The sequence below is a fragment of the Haematobia irritans genome, chromosome 1, assembly GCF_050003625.1.
Source record: "Haematobia irritans isolate KBUSLIRL chromosome 1, ASM5000362v1, whole genome shotgun sequence".
NCBI classification, from domain to species: domain Eukaryota; kingdom Metazoa; phylum Arthropoda; class Insecta; order Diptera; family Muscidae; genus Haematobia; species Haematobia irritans.
The window spans coordinates 248,257,740-248,281,615 of NC_134397.1; the positions used below are offsets into that span (position 1 = coordinate 248,257,740).

At 27.8% G+C, this 23,876-nt stretch overlaps 1 protein-coding gene across 3 annotated transcripts in view; it reads right to left on the reverse strand.

Moving 5' to 3' along the window:
• LOC142219677 (carcinine transporter-like) overlaps positions 1 to 23,876 on the reverse strand; it is a 105,078-nt gene that overhangs the window by 7,271 nt on the left and 73,931 nt on the right. For all 3 annotated transcript variants that reach the window (XM_075288563.1, XM_075288567.1, XM_075288559.1), the window contains exons 4-7: positions 21,711 to 21,873; positions 20,773 to 20,949; positions 13,040 to 13,189; positions 573 to 797 (exon numbers count right to left, since the gene is read on the reverse strand). In XM_075288563.1, coding sequence (XP_075144678.1) covers positions 573 to 797; positions 13,040 to 13,189; positions 20,773 to 20,949; positions 21,711 to 21,873 — 715 coding nt within the window. The remainder of the gene's footprint in view (positions 1 to 572; positions 798 to 13,039; positions 13,190 to 20,772; positions 20,950 to 21,710; positions 21,874 to 23,876) is intronic.

Sequence of the window (23,876 nt, forward strand, 5' to 3'; positions counted from 1 at the left end):
ACTATTTGCGTCCTAATTTGGGGACAAGAGCCAGAAAATACTGGCAACACTGACTGGATATATGACTTGACTACACTACTAGATGGCGTAATAAGTCTAATAGTTGCTTTTAGTTGCAACCCATCCCCCAATTTGGCTTTGCTCGATTTTTTTTCTGGTGTAGCGGAATCGCCCTCGTATTCTTCCAATTATACCTGGTAATTTTCCTTGACTGTGAGTATTAATATAGAGCATCTGTATAGTCCGAAATTTTTATGTTATAATTTTCTAAAGGGAGCAAGATGTTAGCAAAAATTGTCACATTAAAACTTTGCCATTTACCCTGTGATCTATAATAAATATTTAAAATCGACAATGTCTGGAAACTATAGATGAAAATGTTTTAGGTTTGTAAAAAAATATTCCCTCTTTTAATCCATTTTAAATCGAATGTCATGGAATTACATTTTCTTAAAATTTACCCAATGTCTTTCTTCAACGTTCGATTAAAAAAAACAAAAAAATTTCATATAAACAAAAGGAATTTATTAGTGGCTCATGCCTTTTGATTTGATTTTTTTTCACATACTCACCAACTGAAACCCATGATGCAGGTATTCCTTGCTAAACGCCAACCAGAAAATAAGGATGCTATGCCGTACGTTACCTCCTCGTCACTGCTTTTGTAGATGGCAGCCAACTCTTTTTCACTCATGTCAAATTGATGTCCATTGATGGCGGCAATTTTCTTAAATTGCCTAATCGCATCACCAAAGCGTTTCTTGCTAATCAACCAGCGTGGCGATTCAATGACGTATCTGTCCATATGGCCACCATGCAAAGACATAGAGAGAGAGAGGGAGTAGAAGAGAGAGAGAGTTGAAAAAAATGAAAATCTAAAATCAATGACGAGAATAGATTCGAATAGAATAGAATGAAAATGAATTGCCATGGCATAGAATGAGCATTCGTCGATCAAAAGAATCACAAAATGACACTCACACACTGGCACTCACTCACTCTCTATTACACACACACAAACAAACAATCGTAAAGAACCTAAGGAAATTCAATTGAAGCTAAGTTACGGCCAGACCACACATATACTCTTTTTCATGCAACATCTCCCAATGAGACGATATAAAAAATTAAAGAGATGAAACTTTCTTTTCCCGAATTTGTTTATGGTATAGGGAATGCATATAGAGATACATATCGAAAGAAAAGTCTGCAAAGCTAAATTAATGTCCTTTACAGACTATCAGTTATTCCGGACGACAGTGCTCGTGACGAACATATCATTTGACAAAATTTTCTATAGAAATAAAATTTTGACAAACTTTTTTATAGAAACAAAAATTTTAACAAAATTTTCTAGAGAAATAAAATTTTGACAAAGTTTTCTATATAAATATAATTTTTACAAAATTTTCTATAGAAATATAATTTTGACAAAACTTTTTATAAAAATAAAATTTTGACAAAATTTTCTATAAAAATAAAATTTTGAGAAAATTTTCTATAGAAATAAAATTTTGACAAAATTTTCTATAAAAATAAAATTTTGACAAAATTTTCTATAAAAATAAAATCTTGACAAAATTTTCTATGGAAATCAAATCTTGACAAGATTTTTCATAGAAATAAAACTTTGACAAAATTTTCTATAGAAATAAAACTTTGACAAAATTTTCTATAGAAATAAAATTTTGACAAAATTTTATATAGAAATAAAGCTTTGACAAAATGTTCTATAGAAATAAAACTTTGACAAAATTTTCTATATAAATAAAATTTTCTATAGAAATAAAATGTTGACCAAAAAATTAAATTTTGACAAAATTTTCTATAGAAATAAAATTTAAAAAAACGTTTCTATAAAAATAAAATTTTGACAAAATTTTCTATAGAAATAAAATTTTGACAAAATTTTCTATAGAAATAAAATGTTGAGAAAAATTTCTATAGAAAAAAAATCTTGACAAAATTTTCTATAGAAATAAAATTTTAACAAAATTTTATATAAAAATAAAATTTTGACAAAATTTTCTATAGAAATAAAATGTTGACAAAATTTTCTATAAAAATAAAATGTTGATAAAATTTTCTATAGAAATAAAATATTGACAAAATTTTCTACAAAAAATAAAATTTTGACAAAATTTGCTATAGAAATAAAATTTTGACAAAATTTTCTATATATATAAAATTTTGACAATTTTCTATGGAAATAAAATTTTGACAAAATTTTATATAGAAATAAAATTTTGACAAAATTTTCTATAGAAATAAAATGTTGACAAAATTTTCTATAAAAATAAAATTTTGATAAAATTTTCTATAGCAATAAAATATTGACAAAATTTTCTATAGAAATAAAATTTTGACAAAATTTGCTATAGAAATAAAATTTTGACAAAATTTTCTATATATATAAAATTTTGACAAAATTTTCTATATATATAAAATTTTGACAATTTTCTATGGAAATAAAATCTTGACAAAATTTTCTATAGAAATAAAATTTTGACAAAATTTTCTATAAAAATAAAATCTTGACCAAATTTTCTATAGCAATGAAATATTGACAAAATTTTCTATAGGAATAAAATTTTGACCAAATTTTCTATAGAAATAAAATTTTGAAAAAAATTTTTTACAGAAATAAAATTTTGACAAAATTTTCTATAAAAATAAAGTTTTGACAAAATTTTCTATAAAAATAAAATTTTGACAAAATTTTCTGTAAAAATAAAATCTTGACAAAATTTTCTATGGAAATTTTAACAAAATTTTCTATAGAAATAAAATTTTGACAAAATTTGCTATAGAAATAACATTTTGACAAAATTTTGTTTCTATAGAAATACAATTTTGACAAAATTTTTTACAGTAATAAAATTTTGACAAAATTTTCTATAAAAATAAAATTTTGACAAAATTTTCTATAAAAATTAAATCTTGACAAAAATTCCTATGGAAATAAAATCTTGACAACATTTTTTATAGAAATTTTGACAAAATTTTCTATAAGATAAAATTTTGACAAAATTTTCTATAGAAATAAAATATTGACAAAATTTTCTATAGAAAAAAATTTTGACACAATTTTCTATAGAAATAGAATTTTGACAAAATTTTCTATAGAAACAAAATTTTGACAAAACTTTCTATAAAAATAAAATTTTGACAAAATTTTCTATAGAAATAAAATTTTGACAAAATTTTCTATAGACATACAATTTGACAAAATTTTCTATAGAAATAAAATTTTGACAAAATTTTCTATAGAAATAAAATTTTGACAAAATTTTCTATAGAAATAAAATTTGGCAAAATTTTATTTCTATAGAAATAAAATTTTGACAAAATTTTCTATAAAAATAAAATTTTGACAAAATTTTCTATAGAAATAAAATGTTGACAAAATTTTCTACAGAAATAAAATTTTGACAAAATTTTCTATAAAAATAAAATTTTGACAAAATTTTCTATAGAATAAAATTTTGCCAAAATTTTCTATAGAAATAAAATTTTGACAAAAATGCATTTTTGGAAAATAATATTTTCTGATAGTTTTTGTAAAATTTTCTATAGAAATAAAATTTTGACAAAATTTTCTATAAAAATAAAATTTTGACAAAATTTTCTATAGAATGCTGGTGACATTTCTGAGGGTTTCAAAGCTTGTCTAAATGGTTTCACTGCAATGTGGAACGCCGTTCGGACTCGGCTATAAAAGGAGGTCCCTTGTCAGTGAGCTTAACATGGAATCGGGCAGCACTCAGTGATAAGAGAGAAGTTCACCAAATGTGGTATCACAATGGACGGAACAGTATAAGTGGGCCTGATACATCGGGCTGCCACCTAACCTAACCTTCTATAGAAATAAATTGTTGACAAAATTTTCTAGAAATAAATTTTTCTATAGAAATAAAATATTGACAAAATTTTCTATAGATATAAAATTTTGACAAAATTTTCTATAGAATAAAATTTGACAAAATTTTCTGTAGAAATAAAATTTTGACAAAACTTTCTGAAGAAATACATTTTTGGAAAATAATATTTTTTGATAGTTTTTGGTAAGATTTTCTCCAAGTTTCGACCCTGAGTGTAATGGTTCGCATTATTTTAGTACGCGATCGATAACTTCTTATCTATAAAGTGTTCGTGTGAAAGCGTAATATAGAATCACATGTTGTTTTTGTTTTGTTTTTTTTATTCTTCCTGTTTGCCCCTTTTGGGACACCTGGAATTGCTCAATCAAACCCCAACAGTTTGTGGTTCCAAAAATTTCTCTTAATGCTTCCCAGTATTCGTACAAAATTCCAAAGATTTAATTTGAAAATATGGCCAAAGTATTAATCCCAAAACTAAACCATGGCCAAAGCAATTGGAAAAAGATAGCAAGCCAAAGCAATAGATGTCGCAACTCCATTACCCAAGCCTTCAAAATAGCTACAAAAGTCTTTTGCGATAGTCCATAGCATACGGTCATAAAACAAAACAATGTTGTATACGAAACCCAGCACAAAAAAAAAACGGTTCCAGGACTCTAATTTTTTTTCTGGACAGAGTTTTTTTGTTGGTGTTGTTGTTGTTTTATCGAAAGAAATTGAAAACAATCGAATGAATTTGATTGGATTTCAAATGAATTGAACACAAACCAGTAGTCCCCCATTCTATCATCGCATTCCATGCAAACGCACTTCAAAACAAAAAAAAAAACGAGAAACGCAAGAAAACAGTCCACAGTCAAAACAACGAAAGGATAGACTGACACAAATGGACAGGCGGACGGTCATAGTCATACATGTCGAATTGAGCATAAGAAGACATCGTGCAATTGCGTTATGCTTCAATGAGTTCTTGTGTTTTTGGAACTATGTCCTTGGGGGTTGGGGGCTGGGGAAGTTCGAATCCAATTTCAATGCATTTGCAAGTCTCTCTCGTACCACACAATAACAATCAAGGAAGAGGCACAAAAAATATAGACTGATAATAACAACAAAAAAAGTAGAGATGGCCGTAAGTTAGGCCAGACCGAATCTTAAATACCCACCTGTGGATTTTCAATTTCAAGCAAATCGAATAAAAATTACAGTGTCCAGATGCCCAAGAAATGAAATCAGAAGATCGTCTCTATTAGAGGTGTGCACGTGACACGAAATTGTCGTGATTCACGAAAATTTTCGTGATTCGTTCGTGAGTCGTGAGTCACGCTCATGACAACAGCGTGAGTGTGCGTGATTAACAAACCAAAATGTCGTGCGTGAGCGTGAGTCACGAAAATAATATTTTCGTGAGTGTGCGTGAGTAACGAATTACACTCACGAAAATATTCCTGCTCACCAACATAAAACGCTTAAGAGTTAAATTCAATTACAATTTTCGTGACACCTGGGATGTTAAGAGTTTAATAACACTCTCGATTTTAATAATGCTCATGTTTTCAGACACTTCGGTGAGGTAAATTAATCATAAAATTATTCGTGAGTAACGGTATTTTTCGTGAGTCACGACGTTTTCGTGCGTGAGTGTGCGTGAGTACAATTTTTCTTTTCGTGAGTGTGCGTGAGCGTGAGTCCTACCAAAAAATATCGTGCGTGAGTGTACGTGAGTATGCTTTTTCAGTCATGAGTGTGCGTGAGCGTGAGTAAACTATTACTCACGTGCACACCTCTAGTCTCTATATAGGATATATGAAAGCATGGACTGATACACACCACATTCCGCACAGTATTTTTTTGAACCAAACATGCCATCAAATTTCTATTTCTATAGAAAATTTCGTAAAAATTTTGTAAACATTTTATAGAGCTTTTTAGAAAATTTTGTCAAAATTTTATTTCTATCGAAAATTTTCTCAAAATTTTATTTCTATCGAAAATTTTCTCAAAATTTTATTTCTATAAAAAATTTTGTACAAATTTTATAGAATTTTGTAAAAAATTTGGTCAAAATTTTATTTCTAATGAAAATTTTGTCAAAATTTTATTTCTTCAGAAAATTTTGTCAAAATCTTATTTCTATAGACAATATTGTCGAAATTTTGTTTATATAGAAAATTTTCTCAAAATTTTATTTCTATAGAAAATGTTCTCAAATTTCATTTGTATAGAAAATTTTGTCAACATTTTATTTCTGTAGAGAATTTAGCCAAAATTTTATTTCTATAGAAAATTTTGCTAAAATTTTATTACAAGAGAAAATTTTGTCAACATTTTGTTTCTATAGAAAATTTTGTCAAAATTGTATTTCTATAGAAAATTTTATTTCTGCAGAAAATTTTCTCAAAATTTTATTTCTATAGAAAATTTTGTCAACATTTTATTTCTATCGAAAATTTTATTTCTATAGCAAATTTTGTCAAAAATTTAATTCTATAGAAAATTTTCTCAAAATTTTATTTCTATAGAAAATTTTGACACCATTTTATTTCTACAGAAAATTTTCTCACGATTTATTTCTATAGAAAATTTTCTCAAGATTTATTTCTATAAAAAAAATTTCTCAAATTTTTATTTAAAAAAAAAATTGTTAAAATTTTATTTCTATAGAAAATTTTGCCAAAATTTTAGTACTATAGAAAATTTTGTCAAAATTTTGTTTCTATAGAAAATTTTGTCAAAATTTTATTTCTATAGAAAATTTTGTCAAAATTTTATTTGTATAGAAAATTTTGTCACCATTTTATTTCTACAGAAAATTTTCTCAAGAGTTATTTCTATAAAAAAATTTTCTCAAATTTTTATTTCAAAAAAAATTTTGTTAAAATTCTTTTTCTATAAAAAATATTGTAAAATTTTATTTCTATAGAAAATTTTTGTCAAAATTTTATTTCTATAGAAAATTTTGTCAAAATGTTATTCCTATAGAAAAATTTGTCACCATTTTATTTCTATAGAAAATTTTCTCAAAGTTTTATTTCAAAAAAAAAAAAAATTGTTAAAATTCTATTTCTATAGAAAATTTTGTAAAAATTTTATTTCTATAGAAAATTTTGCCAAAATTTTATTAATATAGAAAATTGTGTCAAAATTTTGTTTCTATAGAAAATATTGTCAAAATTTTATTTATATAGAAAAGTTTGTGAAAATTTTATTTCTATAGAAAATTTTGTCAACATTTTATTTCTATCGAAAATTTTCTCAAAATATTTTTTCTATAGAAAATTTTGTAAAAATTTTGTTTCTATAGAAAATTTTGTCAAAATTTTATTTCTATAGCAAATTTTGTCAAAATTTTATTTCTGTAGAAAATTTTCTCAAAATTTTATTTCTATAGAAAATTTTCTCAACATTTTATTTCTATAGAAAATTTTATCAAAATTTTATTTCTATAAAAAATTTTGTCAACAATTTATTTCTATAGAAAATTATATTTTCTCAAAATTTTATTTCTATAGCAAATTTTGTCAAAATTTTATCTCTATAGAAAATTTTGTCAAAATTTTCTTTTTATAGACAATTTTGTCGACATTTTATTTCTATAGAAAAATTTTGTCCAAATTTTATTTCTGTAGAACATGTTTTCAAAATTTTATTTCTATACAAAATTTTGTCAAAATTTTATTTCTATAGAAACATTTGTCAACATTTATTTCTACAGAAATAGCAATTTTTGTCAAAATTTTATTTCTATGGAAAATTTTCTCAAAATTTTATTTCTATAGAAAATTTTGTCAACATTTTATTTCTATCGAAAAATTTTGTTAAAATTTTATTTCTGTAGAAAATTTTCTCAAAATTTTATTTCCATAGAAAATTTCTCAAATTTTTATTTCTATAGAAAATTTTGTCAACATTTTATTTCTAGAGAAAATTTTGCCAAAATTTTATAACTATAGATAGTTTTGTAAAAATTTTGTTTCTATAGAAAATTTTGTCAAAATTTTATTTCTATAGAAAATTTTGTCAACATTTTATTTCTATTGAAAATTTTCTCAAAATTTTATTTCAATAGCAAATTTTGTCAAAATTTTATTTCCATGGAAAAATTTTGTCAACATTTTATTTCTAAAGAAAACTTTCTCAAAATTTTATTACTATAGAAAATTTTGTCAACATTTTATTCTTTAGAAAATTTTGTCAAAATTTTATTGCTATAGAAAATATTGTCAACATTTTATTTCTATAGAAAATTTTCTCAAGATTTCAGTTTTATAAAAAGTTTTTTCAAAATTTTTACTTCAAAAAAAATTTTTGGTTAAAATTCTATTTCTATAGAAAATTTTGTAAAATTTTTGTTTCTATAGAAAATTGTGTCAAAATTTTATTTCTATAGAAAATTTTGTCAGAATTTTGTTTCTATAGAAAATTTTGTCAAAATTTTACTTCTATAGAAAATTTTCTCAAAATTTTATTTCTATAGAAAATTTTGTCTAAATTTTATTTCTATAGAAAAACTGTCAACATTATATTTCTATAAAAAACTTCCTCAAAATTTTATTACTACAGAAAAATTTGTCAAAATTTGATTTCTATAGAAAATTTTGTCAACATTTTATTTCTATCGAAAATGTTATCAAAGTTTGATTTCTATAGAAAATTTAGCAAAATGTTATTTCCATAGAAAATTTTGTCAAAATTTTATTTCTATAGAACAGTTGCTCAAATTTTTATTTCTACAAAAAATTTGCTCAAAATTGTATTTCTATAGAAAATTTTTTCAAAATTTTATTCCGATAGAAAATTTTCTCAAAATTTTATTTCCGTAGAAAAATTTGTCAAAATTTTATTTCTATAGAAAATTTTGTCAAAATTTTATTTCCTCGTCTGACAGCTCTCTCTTCCCCCTTCATCAACGAAATATAATCTTCGTCTGACACCTCCTCTATATCAGCGAGGTATACTCTTGGTCTGGCACATCTTTTCATACCCACTTTTTAATTGATTGATTTGAATTTGAACTTTTTGTCGTACTTTGTGAACCCTAATTCGGCTACGAATTCTTATATGACCAGACAGGAGCCACATTGGCCCCATCCGAATTTAGGCTTTCCATCCGTGTTCTTTATGACAAGGTTTGTCAGTTTTTCGAGACACATTTTTAAAATAAATGTGCCACCATTTAGAAATTCTCAAAGTTAAAGCTGGATTTTATTAGATCGTATGGAAACTTTATATCGATGTGTTACCAATGGAATGACAAATTTATTATACGTCCATCACTATTCAATGATGGTGAATGCCAAAAAGACATTCATTCTACTACAATATGCTTTACTCTCGGGTTTAAGGGTTGTAGAAGGACACGACACTATATCAAAAGGGGGCCGTAGTAGTTATCCTTACTCCTGCTACTGATGCTGGCTGGCCATGGTCATGACTATGTCTCTGTATGCCATTGTTTTCATTTTCTCCCAGCTTAAAGAGTTTTACTCGTTTCATTCCTTTTATGCAATTTGTCGTAATGAATAACAAAGGGGCAAACAAGAAAATGCGAAAACAATCAAACCCCAAAAAAATCCCCAAAAGGATCAGACCACATTCGCATAGTTATCCCCACATCATATATTCTCTTGGATGTATCGAAAATAGAATATTGTTCACATACCTGCCGCGGGGCAGATATGTGAACAATATAGTATACAAATAAAATTTTGACAAAATTTTCTATAGAAATAAAATTTTGACAAAATTTTCAATAGATATAAAATTTTGACATTGTTTTCAACAGAAAAAAAAAATTGACAAACGTTTTTATAGAAGTAAAATTTTGACAAAATTTTCTATAGAAGTAAAATTTGGACAAAATTTTCTATAGAAGTAAAATTTTGACAAAATTTTCTATGGGAATAAAATTTTGACAACATTTTCTATCGGAATAAAATTTTGACAAAATTTTCTTTAGAAATAAAATGTTGACAAAATTTTCTATAGAAATAAAATTTGGACAAAATTTTTTATAAAAATAAAATTTTGATAAAATATTCTACAGAAATAAAATTTTGACAAAATTTTCCGTAGAAATAAAATCTCGACAAAGTTTTCTATAAAAAAAAAAATTTAGACAAAATTGTGTAAATAAATAAAAATTTGAAAAAATTTTTTATAGAAATAAATTTTGTCAAAATTTTTAATTTTCTATAGAAATACAATGTTGACAAAATTATCTATAGAAATAAAATTTTTACAAAATTTTCTATAAAAATAAAATATTGACAAAATTTTCTATAGAAATAAAATTTTGACAACATTTTCTATAGAAATAAAATTTTGACAAAATTTTCTATAGAAATAAAATTTGACAAAATTTTCTATAGAAATAAGATTTTGACAAAATTTTCTATAGAAATACAATTTGACAAAATTTTCTATAGAAATAAAATTTTGACAAAATTTTCTATAGCAATAAAATTTTGACAACATTTTCTATAGAAGTTAAATTTTGACAAAATTTTCTATAGAAATAAGATTTTGACAAAATTTTCTATAGAAATAAGATTTTGCCAAAATTTTCTACAGAAATAAAATTTGACAACATTTTCTATGGAAATCAAAACTTTGACAAAATTTTCTATAGAAATAAAATCTTGACAAAATTTTGAATTTTTTTAAAGCTCTGGTGGTATCAGTGTGTGAAATAAACTGTCCAAGATTTATTTATTTTTTTTCTTCTCATTACTAATTTATCAATTACCTGTGTTGAATTTTTTTGTTACAAATTAGTAGATAAATTTAAACTAAATCAAATTACTTTATCACAATAGAAAATTTTGTCAAAATTTTATTCCGATAGAAAATGTTTTCAAACATTTATTTCTATAGAAAATTTTGACAACATTTTCTATCGAAATAAAATTTTGACAAAATTTTCTATAGAAATAAATTTTTGGCAACATTTTCTATCGGAATAAAATTTGGACAAAATTTTCTTTAGAAATGAAATGTTGACAAAATTTTCTATAGAAATAAAATTTTGACAAAATTTTTTATAGAACTAAAATTTTGACAAAATTTTCTATAGAAATCAAATTTTGACAAAATTTTCTATAAAAATAAAATTTTGACAAAATGTTCTATCGGAACAAAATTTACACAAAATTTTCTATAAATACAAAATTTTGATAAAATATATTTTATAGAAGTAAACTTTTGACAAAATTTTCTATAGAAATAAAATTTTCACAAAATTTTTTATAGAAACAACATTTTGACAAAATTTTCTGTATAAATCAAATTTTGACAAAATTTTCTATAGAAATAAATTTTTGGCAACATTTTCTATCGGAATAAAATTTTGACAAAATTTTCGTTAGAAAAAAAATGTTGACAGAATTTTCTATAGAAATAAAATTTTTACAAAATTTTTTATATAAGTAAAATTTTGACAAAATTTTCTATAGAAATCAAATTTTGACAAAATTTTCTATAAAAATAAAATTTTGACAAAATGTTCTATCGGAATAAAATTTACACAAAATTTTCTATATATATAAAATTTTGATAAAATATTCTACAGAAATAAAATTTTGACAAAATTTTCCGTAGAAATAAAATGTTGACAAAGTTTTCTATAGAAATAAAATTTTCCCAAAATTTTTTATAGAAACAACATTTTGACTAAATTTTCTGTAGAAATCAAATTTTGACAAAATTTTTTATAGAAATCCAATTTTGACAAAATTTTCTATAGACATAAAATTTTGACAAAATTTTCTATCGGAATAGAATTTTGACAAAATTTTCTATAAAAATAAAATTTTGATAAAATATTCTACAGAAATAAAATTTTGACAAAATTTTCCTTAGAAATAAAATTTTGACAAAGTTTTCTATAGAAATAAAATTTTGATAAAATAAAATTTTGACAAAATTTTCTATAGAAATAAATTTTTGGCAACATTTTCTATCGGAATAAAATTTGGACAAAATTTTCTTTAGAAATAAAATGTTGACAAAATTTTCTATAGAAATAAAATTTTGACAAAAATTTTTATAGAACTAAAATTTTGACAAAATTTTCTATAGAAATTAAATTTTGACAAAATTTTCTATAGAAATCAAATTTTGACAAAATTTTCTATAAAAATAAAATTTTGACAAAATGTTCTATCGGAATAAAATGTACACAAAATTTTCTATAAATATAAAATTTTGATAAAATATATTTTATAGAAGTAAAAATTTGACAAAATTTTCTATAGAAATAAAATTTTGACAAAGTTTTCTATAGAAATAAAATTTTGATAAAATATTCTATAAAAATAAAATTTTGACAAAATGTTCTATCGGAATAAAATGTACACAAAATTTTCTATAAATATAAAATTTTGATAAAATATATTTTATAGAAGTAAAATTTTGACAAAATGTTCCGTAGAAATAAAATTTTGACAAAGTTTTCTATAGAAATAAAATGTTGACAAAATTTTGTATAGAAACAACATTTTGACAAAATTTTCTATAGAAATCAAATTTTGACAAAATTTTCTGTAGTAATAAAATTTTCACAAAATTTTCTGTAGAAATAAATTTTCACAAAATTTTCTGTAGAATTAAAATTTTGACAAAATTTTTAATAGAAATATAATTCTGACAAAAAAATTTATAGAAATTGAATTTTGACAAAATTTTCTACCAGAATAAAATTTAGAAAATTTTTTCTAAATAAATAAAATTTTGAAAAAATTTTCTGTAGAAATAAAATTTTGACAAAATTGTTTATATAAATAACATTTTTTCAAAATTTTTTATTTTCTATAGAAATAAAATTTTGACAAAATTTTTTATAGAAATAAAATTTTGACAAAATTTTCTATTTTCTATAGAAATAAAATATTGACAAAATGTGCTATAGAAATAAAATTTTGACGATGTGTGAAATAATCTGTCCAACATTTATTTATTTTTCTTCTTCTCATCAATAATTTATCAATTACTTATGTTGAAATTTTTTGTTATAAATTAGTAGATAAATTTAAACTAAATCAAATTACTTTATCACAATAATGTCGTTATACCCTATGTCAGGAATATTGTTACCATCGTCAGCGGTGTAGCCGTTTTTTGGATGATGATGATTATGGTGTTGGTGCTGATGTTGTACTCACTTTGAAAAAATCAAAACTACTGCTGTTGGCACTGTTGTTATCCACATGAAGGGCTCCCATTCGCGTAACCACCAGAAAAGCAAAGGCATCAGTGTAGTTCCAATGGACCAACCAAAACTCTGATAAATAGCGATAGTACTACGATCTTCTCTGAAAGTTGCAAAAGAAAATGGGAAAATGAGATATGAAAGTATTTTGGTTTTAAAAAGAACTTTCTATGGAACCTTAAAAATTTTTGAAGGACAGTAATGAAACTTCTACGAGGATTTATATTTCAGGATTAAAGAACAAAAACAAATATTAATCATTGCATATCGCTTTATGGTTTTTCAAAATAGTCCCTTTTAAGATCTATGCACTTTTGCATGCACTTGAATCAATCGTCAAAGCACTTTTGCCACTCTGATTGAGGTGTCTCCAAAACATGCATCATGCTAAACGCATCAACGCCTTCTTCAGGTATAGGAAAAACGTTGATCTCTCATTTTATTTTTTACATACAAAAATAAAGAAAAGTCATTCGGTGTTAATGGCCACCAAATCTCCGGATCTCATTACATTGGGCCTGAGGCATTTTGGGAGAGCAGAGGTTAGTACAAAGAAAATACTGTGAAACCTCTCAAACTTGAACACTCTGAAAACCGGACACCTTCCAAATGTGGACAGTTGTCTGGAGACGATTGCTTTATTAACAAATTAAAAATAACCTCTCATAACTGGACACCTCCCAAATGTGAACAAAATGTAAGCGACCGTGGTTGTCCACCTTTCAGAGGTTTTACTGTACCAAAGATACGATCATTTCAAGATGGCGCTTTGCCGATTCTTAAATTTTATATTATTTCCGATATTTTTGCTTTAGAAAAATTAAACTAAACATAAATGAAAAATATATAGAGTTTCATATTGTTACATTAATTTTTTTGCGAAATTTTATTTCTATAGAAAATTTGGGCTAACATTTTTTTATAGAATTTCCACAAAAATTTATTCCTACACACAATTTTTTTTGATTCAATCACGAAATTAATCGATCCAATTAATTTTTTAATTGAATTGTCTTCAATCACAGAAATGATAGTTTCAATTAAAAAATTAATTGATCCAATTAAAAAATTAATTGATACTATTAATTTTTTTGTGATTGTTTTTTGTTTCAATTAAAAAATTTTTTGATTCAATTAAATTTTTAATTGAATATTTGGTAAAACTCAATTAAAATTTTAATTGTAAAATTTTTTTGTGAAATTTTTTTCTGTGTAGAGAAAGTTTTGCAAAATTTATATTTCTACAGAAAATTTTGCCAAAAATTTATTTCTCTAAAAATTTTTCGCACAAATTTATCTCTATAATTACGGCAACATTTTATTTCTAGAGAAAATTTTTACGAAATTTTATTCTATTGATAATTTTTGCAATTTTTATTTTTTTCGGCAATTTTTTTCTTCTTTAGAAAATTTTCGCAAAATTAAAAAAATAGAAATAAAAATTTGTATTTCCTTAGATAGTTTTGATAAAATTTTCTTTCGATAAAACAATTTCCTCAAAATTTTATTTCTATAGAAAAACTCCGCAAACATTTAGTTCTATAGAATTTCGGCAAAATTTTATTTCTGTAGAAAGTGTTGGCAAAATTTTATTTCTATAAAAAATTTCTGCAAACATTTATTTCTGTAGAATTTCTCCAAAAATTTATTTCTATAGAAAATTTTCGCAAAATTTTATTTTTCTAGAAAATTTTCGCAAAATTTTATTTCAAAAGCCAACGTTGGCAAACATTTTATTTAGAGACAACATTTTTACGAAATTTAATTTCCACAAACATTTATTCCTATAGAAAATATTCGCAAAATTTTATTTCTCAAAATTGTATGTCTTTGAAAATTTAGCGTCAATTTTCTATAGAAATAAAGAAATAAAAAATTTTCTATAAAAACAAAATTTGTATTCTATAAAAAATTTGGGCAAATTGTATTTCTATAGAAAATTTGTCAAATTTTTATTTCTTTAGAAAATTTTTATTTCTATAGAAAATTTTCGCTAAATTTTATTTCTATAGACATTTTTCGCAAAACTTTATTTCTTGAAAACATTTGTCAAGATTTTCCATTGAAATAACAATTTTATTTGCAAGATTTTATTTTTATAAAAATTTCCGCAAACTTTTATTTCTATAGAAAATGTGGCAATTTTTTATTTTTATAGAAAGTGTTGCAAAATTTTCCATTATTTTCAACCAACGTTTCGCTGGTATTATTTCCAGCTTCATCAGAGATGATTTTTTTATTGGATCTGGCAACAATATAGTATGGAAAGACATTAGATTTCCACATAAATTTATTTCTATAGAAAATTTTCGCAAAATGTTATTTCTATAGAAATAAAAAAATTTTATTTCTTTAAAAATTTAACGAATATTTTCCATACACACAAAAAAATTTTTTTTCTCTGGGCTTTCAAGGTCACTTTTGAATGCGAATAAAACAAATATTGAATTATTCCATTATTTTCATCCAACGTTTCGCTGGGATTATTTCCAGCTTCATCAGAGATGATGTTTTTTTTTATTGGATCTGGCAACAATATAATATGGAAACACATTCGATCTTAGCATACATTCTATTGTTTTCCGATTCAAATACGAAATTAATTGATCCAATTAATTTTTTAATTGAAATATCTTCGATGGCAGAAATGATAGTAAAATTAATTGAGACTCAATTAAACAGTTAATTGGTCCAATTAAAAATCAATTGATCCATTTCAAAAAATTAATTGATACATTAATTGATTTTTTGATTATTTTTTTTTTTTCATTTAAAAAATTTGTTGAATTAATTAAGTTTTTAATTGAATATTTTTATACCCTCCACCATAGGATGGGGGGTATATTAACTTTGTCATTCCGTTTGTAACACATCGAAATATTGCTCTAAGACCCCATAAAGTATATATATTCTGGGTCGTGGTGAAATTCTGAGTCGATCTGAGGATGTCCGTCCGTCCGTCCGTCTGTTGAAATCACGCTAAATTCCGAACGAAACAAGCTATCGACTTCAAACTTGGCGCAAGTAGTTGTTATTGATGTAGGTCGAATGGTATTGCAAATGGGCCATATCGGTCCTCTTTTACGTATAGCCCCCATATAAACGGACCCCCAAATTTGACTTGCGATTGCTCTAAGAGAAGTAAATTTCGTCCGATCCGGCTGAAATTTGGTACATGGTGTAAGTATATGGTCTCTAACAACCATACAGAAATTGGTCCATATCGGTCCCCCCAAATTTGGCTGGCGATTGCTCTAAGAGAAGTAAATTTCATAGGATCCGGCTGAAATTTGGTACATGGAGTTAGTATATGGTCTCTAACAACCATGCAAAAATTGGTTCATATCGGTCCATAATTATATATAGCCCCCATATAAACCGATCCCCAGATTTGGCTTGCGGAGCCTCAAAGAGAAGCAAATTTCATCCGATCCGCCTGAAATTTTGTACATGATGTTGGTATATGGTCTCTAACAACCATGCAAAAATTGGTCCACATCGGTCCATAATTATATATAGACCCCATATAAACCCATCTCCAGATTTGGCTTGCGAAGCCTCAAAGAGAAGCAAATTGCATCCGATCCGGCTGAAATTTAGTACATGGTATTGGTATATGGTCTCTAACAACCGTGCAAAAATTTGTACACATCGGTTCATAATTATATATAGCCCCCATATAAACATATCCCCATATTTGGCTTGCGAAGTCTCCAAGAGAAGCAAATTTCATTCAATCCGGTTGTAATTTGGAACATGGTGTTAGTATATGATCTTTAACAACCGTGCCAGAATTGGTCCATATCGGTCCATAATTATATATAGCCCCCATATAAAACGTTCTCCAGATTTGACCTCCGGAGCCTCTTGGAGGAGCAAAATTCATCCGATCCGGTTCAAATTAGGAACGTGGTGTTAGTATATGGTCGCTAACAACCATACCAAAATTGGTCCAATCACACAAAAATTGGTCCATATCGGTTCATAATCATGGTTGCCACTAGAGCCAAAAATAATCTACCAAATTTTATTTCTATAGAAAATTTTGTCAAAATTTTATTTCTATAGAAAATTTTGTCAAAATTTTATTTCTAGAGAAAATTTTGTTAAAATTTTATTCGGTTCATAATAAAATTTTCATCATAGTCAAAATTTTATTTCTATAGAAAATTTTGTCAAAATTTTATTTCTATAGAAAATTTTGTTCAAATTTTATTCGGTTCATAATCATGGTTGCCACTCGATCCAAAAATAATCTACCAAGATTTTATTTCTATAGAAAATTTTGTCAAAAGTTTATTTCTATAGAAAATGTTGTTAAAATTTTATTTCTATAGAAAATTTTGTTAAGATTTTATTTCTATAGAAAATTTTGTAAAAATTTTATGTCTACTTTGTCAAACTGAATTATATACGTATTGGATGGATCTTTTTATACCCTCCATCATAGGATGGGGGTATAGTAACTTTGTCATTCCGTTTGTAACACATCGAAATATTGCTCTAAGACCCCATAAAGTATATATATTCTGGGTCGTGGTGAAATTCCGAGTCGATCTAAGTATGTCCGTCCGTCCGTCCGTCCGTCTGTTGAAATCACGCTAACTTCCGAACGAAACAAGCTATCGACTTGAAACTTGGCACAAGTAGTTGTCATCGATGTAGGTCGGATGGTATTGAAAATGGGCAATATCGGTCCACTTTTACGTATAGCCCCCATATAAAGGGACCCTCAGATTTGGCTTGTGGAGCCTCTAACAGAAGCATATTTCATCCGATCCGGCTGAAATTTAGTATATGGTGTTGGTATATGGTCTCTAACAACCACGCAAAAATTGGTCGACATCGGTCCATAATTATATATAGCCCCCATATAAACCGATCCCCAGATTTGGCTTGCGGAGCCTAAAAGAGAAGCAAATTTCATCCGATCCGGCTGAAATTTGGTACATGGTGTTGGTATATGGTCTCAAACAAGCGTACAAAAATTGGTTCACATCGGTCCATAATTATATATAGCCCCCATATAAACCGATCCCCAGATTTGGCTTGCCGAGCCTCAAAGAGAAGAAAATTTCATCCGATCCGGCTGAAATTTGGTACATGGTGTTGGTATGTGGTCTCTAACATTCATGCAAAAATTGGTCCACATAGGTCCATAATTATATATAGCCCCCATATAAACCGATCCCCAGATTTGGCTTGTGGAGCCTCAAAGAGAAGCAAATTTCATCCGATCCGCCTGAAATTTGGTACATGATGTTGGTATATGGTCTCTAAAACCATGCAAAAATTGGTCCACATCGGTCCATAATTATATATAGACCCCATATAAACCGATCTCCAGATTTGGCTTGCGAAGCCTCAAAGAGAAGCAAATTGCATCCGATCCGGCTGAAATTTGGTACATGGTATTGGTATATGGTCTCTAACAACCGTGCAAAAATTGGTCCTCATCGGTTCATAATTATATATAGCCCCCATATAAAACGTTCTCCAGATTTGACCTCCGGAGCCTCTTGGAGGAGCGAAATTCATCCGATCCGGTTCAAATTAGGAACGTGGTGTTAGTATATGGTCGCTAAAAACCATACCAAAATTGGTCCAATCACACAAAAATTGGTCTATATCGGTTCATAATCATGGTTATTTCTATAGAAAATTTTGTCAAAATTTTATTTCTAGAGAAAATTGTGTTAAAATTTTATTCGGTTCATAATAAAATTTTCATCATTGTCAGAATTTTATTTCTATAGAAAATTTTATCAAAATTTTATTTCTATAGAAAATTTTGTTCAAATTTTATTCGGTTCATAATCATGGTTACCACTCGAGCCAAAAATAATCTACCAAGATTTTATTTGTATAGAAAATTTTGTCAAAAGTTTATTTCTATAGAAAATTTTGTTAAAATTTTATTTCTGTAGAAATTTTTGTCAAAATTTTCTTTCTATAGAAAATTTTGTCAAAATTTTTATTTCTATAAAAAATTTTGTGAAAATTTTATTTCTATAGAAAATTTTGTTAACTTTGTCAAACTGAATTATATACGTATTGGATCGATCTTTTTTGATTTAATATATACCACGTATGGACTTACATACAATTTAGAAGATGGTGTTAGGAGGTTTTAAGATACCTTGCCATCGGCAAGCGTTACCGCAACTTAAGTAATTCGATTGTGGACGGCAGTGTTTAGAAGAAGTTTCTACGCAATCCATGATGGAGGGTACATAAGCTTCGGCCTGGCCGAACTTACGGCCGTATATACTTGTTTGATTTAATATATACCACGTTTGGACTTACATAAAATTTAGAAGATGGTGTTAGGAGGTTTTAAGATACCTTGCCATCGGCAAGCGTTACCGCAACTTAAGTAATTCGATTGTGGACGGCAGTGTTTAGAAGAAGTTTCTACGCACTCCATGATGGAGGGTACATAAGCTTCGGCCTGGCCGAACTTACGGCCGTATATACTTGTTTGATTTAATATATATCACGTATGGACCTACTTACAATTTAGAAGACGGTGTCAGGAGGTTTTAAGCTACCTTGCCATCGGCAAGCGTTACCGCAACTCAAGTAATTCGATAGTGGATGGCAGTGTTTAGAAGAAGTTTCTACGTAATCCATGGTGGAGGGTACATAAGCTTCGAGCTGGCCGAACTTATGGCCGTATATACTTGTTTAAAACTTAATTAAGATTTTAATTGGAAAAATGTTTGTGAAATTTTTTTCTATGTAGAAATAAAAATTTACGAAAGTTGTCTATAGAAACAAAATTTGTTTTTTCTATAGGAAATTTTCGCAAAATTTTAATTTCTATAGAAATTTTATTTCTATAGTAAAATTTCGTAAAACTTTATATCTACAGAGAATTTTCAAAAAGATTATATTTCTTTGGAAACTTTTCTGAAAATTGTATTCCTATAAAAAAATGTTCGCAGAATTTATTTCTGTAAAACATTTTTCAACGATTTTCTATAGAAATATAAATTTGCTATAGAAACAAAACTTTTACTTCCATAAATATTTTTTTTGCTAAATTCTATTTCTTTCGAAAATTTGGCAACCGGTCACATCCCCCAACGAACATATCGAGTTCTGGTCAAGTAAGAAATCGTTGTTTCGAATTCATATTTTAAAGTCTTTGTGTTTACGACAATGGTTTTTCAGAGCAGGATGGCGATACTCTTGCATTAGGCGGCGAGGCTGAAGACTTATTGGATCAATGATGTACTTCCTTCCAATTGTTCCTCATTCTTTCAAATTGTTCCTCATTTCCATACCTGTTTTTATAAATTGTTTATTATTATTTGTAGCCAAATGTAGGATGAAATGGTTTCTCCATTTATTTCTGAATTCGAAAAATTATTTCCAGATTTCTAACTATATATAATTTTTGATACTTAAAATTTTTGGATTTCGAGGTAATCTTTAATTTCTTATGAACACTCATAATCGAAATTTCTTACAAAGCATCTCAATAATATCCCCTTTTCTTATTTTGTTAATCACATGACTAAAACCCAATGAGCTAAAAGTACCAAGAAATTTATTCAATAACCATTTACCATAAAAAAGAAAGTTAAAATTCTCATATCATTCCCAAGTTAAATGGAAAAACTTAGCACATGAACTACTAATTGACTATTGAGGAAATGGGAATGGGGGAAAAGAACTTACTCTCTTGATATTTCCATGCCAATAATTTGAGGTGATTGAAAAAGACTGTTTACGGTCAATGCAGCCAAGCCAGAAAAAATCAGGAACCAGATGTAATGACCAGTGGTCACAATCGATGTCAAACGGCCAACAGAGCAAAATATCACACTGATGTAATAGACCACCCGTCTTCCAAAGCTGTATGTAGGAAAAGGACATAGGAAAAGGGGAGAGAGTAAGGAAGAGAGAGAGAGAGAGAGAAAAGAAAAAATAATGAAAACAATAACACTATTAAAAACCTGGAGAATGAGAAAACAATACAAGGAATAACAGGACGACAGTACAGGACAAGACAGGAACAAAGGACATTAACGCTTTTCAATTATCCTTAAATAATAGAATTTAATGTATTCCTTTTAATTTGATTTGCTTGGCAGGACACTTTTGTGTCACCGAAGCACCAGTAGCCAGCCAGGAACCAGTAGCTCTACCAGCACCTACCACCACAAACTGCAGTGGTGGTTTTGCTTTGCCTTGGTCCTCCTCCTCTTCTTGCAAACTTGACAATTGAAAAACATTTGACTTTACTTTGCTTTTTCCGACAAGCCAAGGGAAATGCTAGTAATGACTATGACGACCACGGCGATGATGATGATGATGATGGAGGGATCAGGTCAGGAGTATGGTCATGGTCAGATGGCAACGAAGACGAAACAAACATAGAGTAAGTGAATGTTGAATGAGGTTAGCTTTTGCGGCTACTGATGTTGATGATGAGCATGAGCATGAGCGCGATGATGATGATGACGAGGAGAACGATGACAATGATGGTTTGGTTTGGTTGTTTGGTTTTTCGACTCGCTATAATGGCTATTATGCTGCATTAAAAGCAAGACAAACCAAAAACCTAAGGCTAAGCCAAAAGTGAAGTGAACCTTAGTGGACTGAACTGAACTTACATGTCACCCATTTGTCCTAGGAGAAATGAACCCACAACTTCTGTCACGCGTCCAACAACGAAAACATTTGTCACAAACAAATCCTTTGTACAAACCCAATCCTCTTGACTCGGTATTGTATCCTCATACCAGGTCTGGTCATAACTCCAACCATTTTTGCAAACTGAAAATATATAAGAAGAATACGATGTCATGAGTGAATGAATGACCAGATGGAAGGAAAATACAGCGTAAACACATCCCTACAAAGATATAGCACAAAAAATGAACAGATAACGAGAAGTGTCCAAGAGCAACCAACCGAGTCACCTACCACCGATTCATCTACCATCTACCCCCCTCAAAAAAAAAAGCTTTGGAAGATTGTGGCCTGTTTAAATATCGGAAGTCATAGTATGCAGCAGTTTTGTGGTTGTTGCTTCACTCGCTGCGGCCAGCGATAAAGATGACGTTGACGATGGTTATTTTTAAGCGCTAGTAACGGTGGTAGGGCTAACTTTGGCCACAGATGTAAAACCAGGATCTCGGCAAGAGTTACTAGCGAAAGGGCAAAAATGTTATGTACAGTGGTATTTATAAACCCGGGCACACTGACAGAACGATCTAAATAAGATGATAAACTGGAAGATAACCATTTGTGGACATTGCCAAAAATTCAAATTTTTCCTACTCAAATTAAACAAGTAAGGAAAGTCTAAAGTCGGGCGGGGCCGACTATATTATACCCTTCACCACTTTGTAAGTCCACATTTTCGATACCATATCAAATCCGTCCAATGTGTTGGATTCTATATGAATCCATACACATATATTCTGTATATCTGAGCAGATCTGTACAGAGTTCTGCAATACTTATAGATTTTACATTTAAGTCGGCTAATGCGCTGAGGTGGAACACAATGTTAGTAAAAAAAAATAGGGGAAACATTTAAATATGAACCAATTTTGAGGCAACTTCGCAAAAGTGTATTTATGATTTAACGGTCGATTAATGTGTAATAGAGTAATAGGAAAATTTGAGTCATTTTGATAAGTTTTCGACCTAGCGGTGGCGATTTTATAAGGAAAATGTAGGTATTTCGGCCAGTTTTCCCTAAATAGGAAAAACATATATATGGAATCTATATCAAAATCTGAACCGATTGCAATCAAATTTCACATGCATAGTTACTATGTTGAATCTACTGCCTGTGCAAAATTTCACCTAAATCGGATAACAACTTTGACCTCTGTGGTCATATGACGGAAAAACGTGCGAAAGATATATATGGGAGCTATATCAAAATCTGAACCGATTTCAACCAAAATAAACACGCATATGCAGAACCTTAATTCTACTGCCTGTGCAAAGTTTCAAGTTCAATTCTACTCCCTCTGCAAAATTTCACGTAAATCAGAGTAGCACTTTTGCCTATGTTGGCATATTAGACCAAATCGGGCGAATGATATATATGGGAGCTATGTCTAAATCTGAACCGACTTCAACTAAATTTTGCACAATTAACGATACTATAAAACGTACTCCTTGTGCAAAATTTCAAGCAACTCAGGGCAAAACTCTGGCTTTTGAGGCCATATAAATCCAAATCGGACGAAAGATATATATGGGAGCTATATCTAAATTGGAATCGATTTTAACCAAATTAAGCACACTTAACGATACTATTAAACGTACTTGTTGTGCAAAATTTGAAGCTAATCAGAGCAAAACTCTGGCTTTTGGGGCCATATAAGTCCAAATCGGTCGAAAGATATATATGGGAGCTATATCTAAATCTGAACCGATTTCAACTAAATTTGGCACAATTAACGATACTATTAAACATACTCCTTGTACAAAATTTTAATCAAATCAGGGCAAAACTCTGGCTTTTGAAGCCATATAAGTCAAAATCGGACGAAAGATATATAGGGGAGCTATATCTAAATCTAAACCGATTTAAACTAAATTTGGCACAATTATCGATACCATTAAACGTACTCGTTGTGCAAAATTTGAAGCAAATCAGGGCAAAACTCTCGCTTTTGGGGCCATATAAGTCCAAATCGGACGAAAGATATATATGGGAGCTATATATAAATCTGAACCGATTTAGCTGATATTTGGCAGTTTTTACGGGACTGATAAAACATTCAGATGGTCAAAATTTGAAGAACGTCGATTCA